Genomic DNA, 12978 nt, shown 5'->3' on the forward strand with positions numbered 1-12978 from the left:
CCACTATTTGCATCTCTTGGAGCCTTAAATCAGCTTTATATCCTACCTGGGGCTTTTAATTTTTGTCAAAGGAGGCTGAACCCATGGTCTCAGTGGTGCTGAACCCTTTTCCATTAAACAAGTAGCATTCTGTGGGAATTCATTCCTGCTCCAAAAAGATAAAATTCTATCTCTTACTATATGTATGTACAGCTCCTTGCACAATGGAGCTGTGACCTTGATTTGGGCCTCTAGGCACTACTATAGTACAAATAAATAATAATAGCTACATCATCATCCACCAGATCTGTGATTATTTACTGGGCACATTTATTATTTTGTTTCTTTGCTGGTACCAGTTATTGCCTAATTACCAAATGTGGATGAGACAGTGGGTCTGGGTGGATTTTGAAGGGGTTTCCAGGGTTGTCCAATGAAGCACAATCCAATATAAAAATGGAAAGATGTTAATTCTTTCTTACATGTTTTCCTGTTCGCAGGGTAAAGCTAGGAAAACTATCAGATTTTCTTACCACCTCGTTCTATACGCATCTGAGCTTCCTGGATCCAGACTGTGATGGAAAACTATTCGATGATTCTAATGATGGCTGTGATAGTCCTGAAAGTGGATATGAATTAGAAATTTATCCAGATGATTTCTGTGACAAAGGTAACAATCTTTAACTTGGAAGTATCGTGTGTCCTGTTATTATAATTAACTCCTAAGTTTACTATAATACTTAATTTAGAGGGGGGAAAAAGGGTCTTTTACGAAGTGGGTATTCACCCACGAAAGCTCATGCTCCAATACGTCTGTTAGTCTATAAGGTGCCACAGGACTCTTTGCTGCTTTTATTTTCACTGTTTATGTGCATTTGACAGTTGATGATCAGTCGCTGTGTGTCTCAGGCACTAGTAGGGTGACAATACTCATATATTTCTTTGAGAGGGGAGCTCTTCGCCAGCCCTCATAAGAGGGTATTTACCAGTAATAGCAGCAGCAAAACTGACAGTGAAGTTAGGTGTGTGCATGATCATGTGTAATAGTGTTGCCCTATGACCCAGCCAAAAGACCCTTCTAAACATCAGCTAGAGAACCACCTCCCCTGCTTTCTTTCTTTCTTTCTTTCTGTTTAGGGGGAAAAAATCCAGGAAATACTATTTCAAAGAGAAATCTACTAGAAACATGATTTTTGTTCAAGTTGTTCAATTAAAAAAAATAAAGCTGACAGTGTCCTCACTATGTTGTCTCTGGTCTCTGTCCTTTTTTGCCTTTCTGTGGAAAAAATATATTGTGCCTCTAAAAGGAAGCACATGTCAATATTTCCAGTCACTTGTTTTAATAAGCCTTTTCTATTTGTCTTTCTCCAGAAAGCCAAGATGAGCTGGACCAGTATATAAATGATATACTGCAAAGCACAGCGCTTAAGTCCTACCTGCCTCCAACTTCAAAGAATGCTAATCAGCCTCATATGTTCAGTGCTGTTCACTCCATGCGAGAGATACTGTCAATAATGGCCAAGGCAAAGGGTTTGGATGTTCCATGTATGTTTTCTCTGATTTTTTTTTTAAATTCTTACTGGATGATAAATGTGATAAATGTAAATAACAGAATTTTACAATTGGTGACACAAGTAAATTGCAGTTGCTAGAAAGTAACAAGGTAGTGTGTTACTCTGTGTTCAGAATGATTGCTTCATAATTCCCTCAGTCCTATGTCATTTCATGGTATCTGTGCAATTAACATGCCACGGAACTTAAACATTTCATATTGTCCATTTGGATTAAATCAGTTGCAACTAGACCCATTTATTTTGTACTCATATTTGCAGGTGCTATTTTTGAGTGGAACCTACAATAACAAAAGACGGATAAAGACGAGGGAAGTGGGATACCACAATGTGATTGGATGTATTGGGTTTTCTACATTTTGTTATTATAAAATGAACTGAACGCTTTTGTTTTTAATAAGGACATTGGGACATGAAACATCTTTAACACCAGAAAATGCCAGTTGATGTACATAAACTCCAGAATTACAAGAACAAATTAATAAAGGGCTGCATTGTAAACAATAATGGATAGATTGAAGGGCTATTAGATAATTTACCAGCTAAACCCATCTGTAAATAGACATGTAATGTATATGGAAATCCGGTGTTCATTGAAGTTAATGGAAAGACTCCACTGGATCTGGGATCAGGCCCTATATAAATAATATATATTAGTAGTGTACAAACCTGTTATCCTTATCCCTGTCCTTCCCAAATAGGCTGTCCTGAGGCTATAATAAAAACAAGGTGAAATTAACCAGGTGTTTGCCATTCATCTTCATCTGTCTTTTGTCATTTTAGGTCCCAATCAAGGAAAGCATATCCTTAACTTTATGTACATGAGTTGTGCTACTTGCCTTAGTTAGACTATTCTTGTGCTTAAAGTTTATCACACTCCTAAGTATTGTGCTAGATTGTATCATTAGACTGCAAGATCTTTGGCGCATGGACTGTCTTTTACTGGGTGTTGGTAAAGAATCTAGCACAATGGAGCACTGACTCTGCTTGAGCCTTTGGGTGCTACCATATGATAAATCACATTGGATCAGTCTCTATTTAAGGAGATAAGATAAAAACCTGAGTGTGAAGCTTGGTGTGTAAGTTACGTGTACCGTGTCCCAGACAGCATGGCTCTTGCATTCTGATTGCTAGAGGTGTTTCTAACATTTTCACTCAGTACTATTCTTTTAACAGATGTTGCATTTCCTTTGCATGTTGATTGTTTGGCTTTTCAGGCGTTTCGATGACTCTGCCAACTAAAGTTTTGAACACCCACCGAAAATCTCTGAATCTCGTTGATTCCCCACATCCTCTTGAAGTGAAGGTGAGCTAGTGGAATGGTTATACAAGTTCTGGAAGATTGTATTTGGAATGACTTTTTAGCCATTAAAGGGGTTTTTGTTTGGAAATTATAGTTAATGGTGTGTTATTGAATGAAATGCTTCCTTTACATTAGCGAAACAGTAAAATAACCTGTTATCTTTTAGAGGCAAATCCTGCCCCACCCTCTTCATAGCCATATAGGGATGATAGGTCACGAGACCAGAGCAATGGAGGGACAGCATATTGGAACTTAGTGTGGTCTGCACTCCCCATCCACCATTGACCTGTTCTCCCAAGAAGTTCAATTCACAGCAGTGTGTGGGTAGGGGGATTTGTGAAAGGACAGTGCATGGCTGGTGGCTATGTGGCTTTACTGGCCAAACCCCACCAGGATGGAGATATAGCTCCAACAGAAGCTAATGCACTGTCAGCTGCAAAATGTTTCATATCCTGGAAGGATGGGATTCCACCCCTTGCAGAATTCCTCTCTTCAAAGGCCAATATTCTCTTATGCGTGTGGAAAAAGGATATGGTCCTGAGTGTATTAGTCATGCAGCACCCGACAGTTTAATAAACAGAGTCACTTTCATCTAACCACAATTTTCCCTCAACTCATTTGCTGCCAGTTCATTGTATACGTTGTTTAGAAAATTTCTAATGGCAATATCTTCACTTGCAAAGAACCATTTAGAAGTACAGGTGAAGAAACCAACAGAACTTGTTGGAAAATCTTTTTACTTGATTTCAACTAAATTTGTTAGTTTAAAAAATTATTAGATCAGTGCTCATGCACATCTGATTTATAAAGTTCATAACAAATGACAGGAGAGAGATGAGAATCGTTTGTTTCCTGCTGTTACAAAATGTCTAGTTTCTTTGGCCAAATATCTTTCTCACATTATAATATCTCTGCTGACTCAGTGGACCAAAAATATTTGTGACCATAGAGGGAATGTTCCATAGTAACTGCTATATTTTCTGGGATTAATCACCATCTCCACTGTAGTTTGATGCAAACTGCATGGTGTATCTAAATTTCAAATAAGGAATTCCGTTACTGTGCATTATTATGTCTTCTCCAGTGAGTAGCCAGAATTAATGAGTTAGTCTTCCATCTACTTAGTCTTTCATACTTTTGTTGTTTTTTTTTTGTTTTTTTTGGTTATCTCTTCTGTCTTTGATCATCAGGATCCTGAATCTGTTTTGCACTTGCCCAAAGATGATCATGGTGATTTGGATTGTGAGAAGTTAGTTGAACAGCTGAAGGAGTGCTCAACTCTACATGATCAAGCAGATATATTATACGTCTTGTATATAATAAAGTAGGTTATCAAGGGTTTTTTGAATTGTCTCTTCAGCTTGTCTGGAAGTTCCATCACAGGTTTCCCAAACAAAAGCACAGATACTGTAAACATTTCAGTCTACTTTGATAGTTTGTTTTTTTTATAGGGATATTTACAGGTACCTTAAGTATACTAATGCATAGATGTACAGATTTTAGGTGAGACAGGTAAGAACACAGGGACCTGATGAGGAATTGTTTAGCATAAAATATGCACTGGCACTAGAGGCCTGGAACAAAGCTCACTGGAATCAAATACGTAAGTCTTCTACGGTTGCAAAATACAGTACATGATACAATATTATTGTGCACCAATAAGTTCAGAAGAAGTTTGGGTAGAATTTTTATACACAGGTAGGTAGGCAGGCATGTGGACATTTGGTGCAGAATTGTTTCACTGTGTTATTTTTCAGTATATAAAAGAATATTGCTTCTCTGCATAGAGTACAAATGTCATTTTAATGAATTTTTCTTTGTCTCTTGCATGTTAAAGTGACCATTGGCTAAAATCCAACAATCCTCAAAATACTCTTGGGAATGTCTAATTGGAGCTGCTAAACATAGTAAAATAGCCCAGTGACTAAACAGGGTTGATGAGAACAGAACACAAATTTAATCCAACACCAGTCTTGTAAGAGTGTATTTACTAATACATACTAATTTGTTCTTTTTATGTTGAAGAAACACTACAGGATATTGGCAGAGAGTTAGCTTAAGGGTGGGGGACACTTCACCCAAGGCTGGGTTTTCTTAATAGCATACACGATCTTTTGTATACTTCTGTGTTTTGCTTCTCACAGCGAGGCCTTTCTGGGATCCGGGATCTTTCTGAGCATATGTCTAGCAGCCTCATTTTTCTCCCTTGCCCTTTATATCAACCCACCCACATTTCCACTGTGTTGGGCCAATGTCAGAGCAACATCATCTTTCCAAAGGCAACCCCCTTTGATGCACTGCTTCCCACCAAAATTAGCTGGGGTGGGGGGGAAGGCACTCTGGTAATATTATGAAGCATAATCAACAGGGAGCCAAGTTCTTCACCACCATGACACTCTTGGAGGGAGTTAAAAACACAGGAGATGAACAAAAATTTTATCTGAACCTCTTCTTCATGCCCCTTCCAGAAATTTAGAAATATGAAAGATGTCGTTTCCCAAGAAGAATGTCACTATTATTTCATTGGTATAATCTCCAGCAGTTTTCTCCAGAGTGTTTGGATTCCTATGACCTATTGCTAGAGTGCAGAATTCTCAAACCCCAAACACAGTTGCAAAAATACACTCACTGCCTCTTTCAGCATCTTCACCATGATGAACAGCAGCAGCATTACCACCTTCTTTTGATGTCCAGAAGACGTCAAATCTAATAGGGTATAGTGTGGAAGTTTGATTAACAACTTGAGAAAAGGCAACATGAAAAAATCTATGGGAAACCCGTGACACATTGAAGAAACTAATGCAATCTTCAGCACTGTTGGTGAAAACTGTTGTTTTTTGGCTTTGTCCTGCAAGATGCTGAGCACTTTGGTCCTGATCCAACAAATTATCTAAACAAATCCTTAACTTAATGCATGAGAGCAGTTCTGTTGACTTCAGCAAGACTACTCACATGCTTAACTTTAAGCAAGAATCTAAGTGTGGGATTTCCAAAGAGATTTATGTGCCCAAATCCTATTGACTTCTAATACATGCCTCATTGCCCTCTGTGCTTGTAAATTCCTTCCCAAGTGATCTGTTGGATAAGGGCCAGACTGCTTGGCACCTTGCAGGATCATAGGGGAGTTCAGTTTCCTGCTTTCACCATCTGTCATGTCTCTGCATGGATGGTCTTTAGAAATCTGCGTTCTTTGCTTCTGGGCATCAAAGTTGTCATTTCTGCTTTTTCTTCCGGCAGAGGCCCAGACTGGGATACAGAGCTGAATGGACAGTATGGTGTCACCGTTCATTGTCTGCTCAATGAGCTCTACAGCAAGGCAGGCCTGAACCAAGAGTGGGGGTTAATTCGTTACATCTCTGGCATACTCAGAAAGAGAGTGGAAGTTCTGGCTGAGGTACAACAAACACAAATGTTGCCAGTTTCTTCAGTTTCCCACCTGTGTGCCCCAGAAACAGATATTCTCAAATAGTTTTGTCTATTAACACTCATCACACAAATTACAATGTGGCCTATGTTTACCCCATTCTGGTTTTACCTTCCATCAAGTGTGTTAAAGCAAAGAGAATGCTGTAGTATATTTTAGAGCAGCAGTGAAGGCTTAGTAACATGAAACCCTACAATAAAACTCTGCCTTTGAACTTCTCTGAGAAAGGTAAAATCTGAGTGAGGTTGCCTGGTTATTTGGAGACTTGAGGGTTGTAGGTTAGTGAAGTGAGACTAGAAAAGTTCTGCAGTACTGGAGAAGGTTAGATGATGATTTTTTTTTTTAAATAAAAAGGTGTCTTGATTATAATAATTATTTATTTGTGTTACCGTAGTGCCTTGGCGCCTCAGTCATAGAGTTTAAGGCCAGAAGCGCCCACCAGATCATCTAGTCTGACCTCCTGTACATCACAGGCCATCAGCACCCATGCACTAAACCCAACAATCAAAATTAGACCAAAGTATTACAGCCCACAGGAGACTAGACTGTTATGTGCCAAAGGCAGAGAATAGGAGAAAACAAGGTGCACCAGTGCTCAAGACCCCTGTAATGGCAGGGAAATCATAGGCCAGTACACAAAAATGGTCTCTTTCCCAAAGAGCTTACAGTCTAAAGTCCTAAGTGTATTGAAATATACAGGAATGACAAAACATCTGGAACTATGTAAGGAAAATGGCAGAAGTCAGTTGCCTACACATTAGGCTTGTCTGCACTGTTGTAGCGCTTTAGTGACCAAGTTAATACGCTGATGGGAGAGCATCTTCCAGCTGGCATAGTGAATCCACCTCCGTGAGAGGCGGTAGCTATGTCTACACTGGGGATCAGGTCGGTATAACCATGTCACTCAAGGGTGTAGATTTTTCACATCCCTGAGTGACATAGTTATACTGATGTACGTTTGTAATGTAAACCTGGTCATTGATTTCATCCTCATCATTAAAAATTATTTCCTTTCAGCTGTCTTAAATAAGTATCCAATTGCCGTGCTTATACTTAGTTACAGTAAGTTCCTGAGATTTGCATCTTGCTATCATTCCTAGCCATTTTTCGGCTTGCTTTTCATCCTGTGCAATGGTATTGCAGCGCTTTGATCTCACACACACAAAGGCTACAGTCAGCAATTTGTTGTAACTGCACTGCATCATTTCCCTAAGCGTGGAGCATGTTCTTTTCCTGTCTTCCTAGAGGGGCCACAAAGGGCTAGCTGGGCATGGGGACATTGAAAAATTTATAAGTTAGGATGTTAGGACTCTGACAATGGAGTGCAGAGGAGGATGAGGGTGTGATTAGTTCTCAGGAGGGTTGGGAAACACCACTCTGCTCTCAGTGGGCTTTGATTCAGGGCCTTATATCTGTTAAACTAAACACCAGTCCTACCTTTGCACTAAGACCAACATAAAGAAGGTAACTTACAGCAGGACTGGGTGGGGGGGAGGCAGTGCCTATTTGGAAGTGAATTAAAGTGTCTAAACTTACTATAGGACACTATATTACATACAGAGAATCTTTTTTTGAAGGGATGCAATTGTTCAGAGGCGTTCTGGCTGTAATACACACATTCTCTCACACCCACACACACCAATGAAGTTTTCTCATAACTTTATCTATTGTAAAAAGTAATAATAATATAGGAAGGGTTAGAATACTCCATAGGCCAGAGCTAGCACCACTGAAGGTGAAATTGTCATATATCCATTGGCTTCAGTGGACCTGTGACAATCTACATTCATGTACATTTAATCTACAATGGCTGAGGATCTGCCTCTGAACTGTACATTTAGTAGCAGATGCAAATACACTGAGGAATTACTGAAGAAATGCTTTTTTTCTAGAATTAAAAAAAAAATTATTATTGTTGCCTTATAACTTAAGAGTGGGCTCTCTTGCTTTCTGTATTGGACTGTAATAGGCATGCACAGACCTTCTGTCACACCACAAGCAGCTTACAGTTGGCCTGCCACCTGAGCCGCGTGAAAAAACTATTACTGCGTAAGTGTTAATTCTCGTGTCAGTCTGGATGTCTTGTATTTCAGAGTTCCTACTGCTGATACAGTGTTTCTGTAACAGGGTGCTGGCCAGGAGAGCCTGAGCCAGTCCCCTGTTAGCCCAGATCCAATTAAGTATTCATTGGAGCTGGCTGAGTATGCCATGCCTAATTGATAGAAGGGAAGCACCTGTGGGCCTTATTAGCCAGGGGGCTATATGGAGCTGGCAGGCAGGGGCGGCTCTAGACATTTCGCCGCCCCAAGCACGGTGGCACACCACGGGGGGGCGCTCTGCCAGTCGCTGGTCCCGCGGCTTCGGTGGACCTCCCGCAGGCGTGCCTGCGAACAGTCCGCTGGTCCCGCGGCACCACCGGGACCCTCCGCAGGCATGCCGCCGCAGGCATGCCGCCGCAGGCAGCCTGCCTGCCGCCCTCCCGCGACCGGCAGAGCGCCCCCCGCGGCATGCCGCCCCAAGCACGCGATTGACATGCTGGGGCCTGGAGCCGCCCCTGCTGGCAGGAAGGAAGTGAAGTGGGAGAAAGGAAAGGGAGGAGCCAAGGGCTGTGTGTCCCTGTGTGCTGGAGAAACGAGTGGTCCCCCAGGTTGCTAGTTTGGAGCGGTCTGTAAATAAAAGGCGGTAGGAGCTGACACTGTAAATAAAAGGCACTGGTGATTGCACCCAGAAGAGGTGCCTGGCTGATTTGTGGGTGCAGGGGTCCCATAGAGCGAGGGCAAACAGGAGGCCCTCGTTACAGTTTCCAAATTATTAACTGTTATTTTCAGAAGGAATCACGGGTCTGTAAGGTCTATAAAGCAAAGTTGTTTTGGTGCATTTTAAGTTAGACACTTCAAATTAAAATCTCTACATCCAAACAGTTGACGCATGTAGAAAATAACAAGCATCGTAAGCACTCCTAACTGTCTGGTTCACTTTCCTTAGCTCTCTGCCACCGGAAGAGTTGTCCAAGCTTATTTATGAAGCTAGTGGGCAAGACATCAGTATTGCAGTCCTTACCCAGGTATAAAACACGTGGAAGGAGTGGGGGTTTTTCATGCTGTACCTTCTGTTTCTTGTGTTGTCTGGTGCTGGCCAGAGTTATGATGAAGGCCCCTGAATAGATATCCTTTGTTCATTTGCTCATGCCAGGAGATAGTGGTGTATTTGGCTATGTACGTCAGGTCACAGCCCAGCCTTTTTGCAGAGATGCTCAGACTCCGCATTGGACTCATAATTCAGGTGATGGCTACTGAGCTGCTTCGCAGTTTGAACTGTTCAGGTAAGTCCAATTGTACTGTAATACTGTAGTAAACAAATATCTCTCCTCTCCCTGCCCCCAATGATCAACATTTCAGTTATATAGGACAAGACAAATAATTTGATTATTTTTAACATAGCCCTTTTCTTAAAATATCTGTCAAAATTCTCCCTTCAATAAACACCGTAAAGAGACAATCGGGGGGGCTTTAAAACATTCTTGGGAGGGGGGCTTTAAAAATAGAATGACTGTATTAGGATTTTTAAGCAGACTCCCAATTTTGTGTGTGTAGTTTTAGCTTTTATTTCCCCAGGAAAGCTCAGCTTAAACACAATCTGTTTTTTACTTAAATCCTTTATCCAACACACACAGTTACAAACTTCAAAAATAATATGCATTCCTAGCACCCTTTTGACATAAAGAAATACCCACACTCTTTTTAAAAAGTGTCCTAGCCATTTAGACTATGTGTTCATCGTCCTGCAGTACGGGTGTGCTATGCTGCAACTCCCCCATGTGGAGGGTGCAGGCACGAAAGGTCCTACTGTGTGTTAACGTAGTCCAGGGCTACGTTAACATGAACTAGATATGATGGCTACGTTAACATGAACTAGATATGTTTTAGTTCATGCTGCAGTGTCCACATGGGGAGCGGGGGAGTTACAGCACAGTACATTACTGTGCGCTGCAGTTCACACACACCGAAGTCCGAACTGCTGGGCTGCGTGGTCAAGCCCTTCGGCTGCCCTAAGTCACACTGATACCTGGTCTACAACTAAAACTTAGGTTGACCAATCTAAATTGCTCAGGGCTGTAAACAATTTAATGCCCTGTGCTAATTAGTTAGGTCAATCTAACCCCACCGTAGACACCACTAGGTCAACAAAAGAATTCTTCCGTTGACCTGGCTACCACATTAAGGGGGTGGAGTTATTACTTTCTGTAGCTGCAATAAGTGTCTACCCTACAGCACTACAATGATGTAGCTGTAGCACTTGTAATGTAGGCACACCTCAGGAAAATTCCTCTGTCCACATAGTTCAGATTCCTGACCAGCAGCCTTGCATGTGGCCTGTGTTTTGGGTGGTGGATCCTATTGTTTCAGCTATTTCCTTTCATAAAGAAGCCTTAACTGTTTCTTACATCTATCCTAATGAAGAGTAGCTGTTATACCCACTAGCTTCTGTGAGGTTTTGCCCAAACCCTAATACAAATAATAATTAGAGTTCCTTTTATGAAGATTACCTCTTTAGGGTTTGTCAGCTACTTTTTGCTTATTTTTTTTTAAAAAAAGCAAATATTCATAACAGACCATAACTAGGAATTAACCCTGTTTTCCTAGAAAAACTACAATATGAATGACCTAGTATAGTATTTTTTCACTAGGTGAAGAAGCCTCAGAAAGTTTAATGAATCTAAGCCCCTTTGATATGAAAAATCTCCTGCACCATATTTTGAGTGGGAAAGAGTTTGGCGTTGAAAGAAGCAGTAAGTTGTCTATTTGGTTGCTTTAATATATTATAACTTGTGCATGTATATATTAAGAAAGAGCTATTTAGATGCAGAATTTATTTTAAGTTTTATAAGCGGCAGTCTCCTCTTTAGAAATGTTTGCTGCAGAGATCACGATTATTTATGAAACACAAAGGTTTAATATCTAAAAACAAACATGCCTGTTATTTTCAGTACCCCAAGTATTATTTTGAACTATAGAATTTTTAATTCAGCAATATTGTAAGACCACTTAATCATTTTTGGACGCATCTGTGGAAATATGTGATCTTTCCAGACAGGAGGGATAGGATAAGAATTGTAGTGAGATTGCATCCAGCATTTTTATATGTACAAAGAGTGGTCTGTTTATAACCTATCTTGCCCCTCAACATGTGCATCAGCCAGGTGACATACCTTAGCATGGCAGAGATAGTTTCATTGTTATGTCATCTCTTCATTTTTGAACGCAGAGTAATCCTTAAAATGTAAACTGTTCTAGGATTACTTGTGGCACCTTAGAGACTAAGAAATTTATTTCAGCATAAGCGTTCATAGCTCATGAAAGCTTCAAATAAATTTGTTAGTCTCTAAGGTGCCACAAGTAATCCTAGAACAGTTTACATTTTAAGGATTACTCTGCGTTCAAAAATGAAGAGATGACATAACAATGAAACTAACAAATTTATTTGAGCATAAGCTTTCATGAGCTAAAACCCATTTCATCAGATGTGGGTTTTAGCTCATGAACGCTTATGCTGAAATAAATTTCTTAGTCTCTAAGGTGCCACAAGTACTCCTCGTTCTTTTTGCTGATACAGACTAACACGGCTACCACTCTGAAACCTGTTCTAGGATTGGGCTTTGGTGTGTGGTCATACAGTCCCTGCCACGTTGTTGTGTGGGGGACGGATGCATGGTGTCTCAGTGGGAGCTTTGGGAGACGTATTAGATTTAGGCATGGAAGGCCAGATTCCCAGATGGTGTAAATGAATGAACATCTGGAAGTGTGAACCAGAGCAGCCCCTGCCTTACGCCCTTTTACAGGGTACAATACGTGCTCCCCATTCAGTATAGGCCCAGCTGTGAAGGATGTTACAGATGAGGAGGGGAATGGCCCTCTCCCCTCCACCTGTTTAGGGTAGGCTAGGGTTGCTGTCAGGACTAGCCAGGATCACTCTGAGGACAAGGACTAGGCTTGTGTCTGGTCTCTGTGTAGGGGCACAAAAGTGAGAAGCTCCTTGTGCTGTGTACCTACATAAGACCAGATACAATGTGTAGTGTTGGTTGATTTCAATTATGTGCACACAGTTAAATGATAATTAAGGCTCATTATTAAACTTAAAACATAGATGTGGGTCTGAAACTGGGAGCTGATGAAAATGCTTGTGAATGGCAAATATTTATAGATGCTAGATGCTATAGTGCTTCAATCATTTGTTCTGGGCATGTAATGGACATTGACAAAGCAGAGCTCTGTCTCCTTCCTACCTAACAACCATTTTTGAAAGTTCATCCTTTCACAGGTCTGCAAATCATGTCAAGTAACTGCACATCAAATTGTTTTAACATATACATGAATACAGAAAACTTCATGCACTAAAATTAGCCCATGTCAAATTCTCAGTGATACGCAGACAGACTTTTAAAATGAGAATGTTTAATGTGACCAGGGTTGAAGGGTTTTGAGACCAAAAACATCTGGCCTGTCTAAACTTCAAAGGACATATCAAGAGTTCCCAGGAATTCCTGAGTGGCATTAGAACTGGCTGCAGATTCACACTAGCTTTGAAATATTTTGAGCCAAAATATTTAAATGTCTAAATATGGATTTAGAAGCCTAACTTTAGGCCATTCTGATTTGAAAGTTTGACTTATGCTTTTCATCTTATTGGAAGTAAAGAGATAT

At 40.6% G+C, this 12978-nt stretch overlaps 1 protein-coding gene across 5 annotated transcripts in view; it reads left to right on the forward strand.

Moving 5' to 3' along the window:
• The window catches only part of PHKA2 (phosphorylase kinase regulatory subunit alpha 2), a 72399-nt gene that overhangs the window by 39385 nt on the left and 20036 nt on the right, over positions 1-12978 (forward strand). For all 5 annotated transcript variants that reach the window (XM_045016777.1, XM_045016548.1, XM_045016867.1 and 2 more), the window contains exons 19-27: positions 480-649; positions 1351-1524; positions 2768-2856; positions 4044-4177; positions 6091-6247; positions 8247-8326; positions 9263-9341; positions 9470-9599; positions 10965-11066. In XM_045016777.1, the coding sequence (XP_044872712.1) occupies positions 480-649; positions 1351-1524; positions 2768-2856; positions 4044-4177; positions 6091-6247; positions 8247-8326; positions 9263-9341; positions 9470-9599; positions 10965-11066 (1115 nt within the window). The remainder of the gene's footprint in view (positions 1-479; positions 650-1350; positions 1525-2767; positions 2857-4043; positions 4178-6090; positions 6248-8246; positions 8327-9262; positions 9342-9469; positions 9600-10964; positions 11067-12978) is intronic.

This window comes from Mauremys mutica, chromosome 1, assembly GCF_020497125.1.
Source record: "Mauremys mutica isolate MM-2020 ecotype Southern chromosome 1, ASM2049712v1, whole genome shotgun sequence".
NCBI lineage: Eukaryota > Metazoa > Chordata > Testudines > Geoemydidae > Mauremys > Mauremys mutica.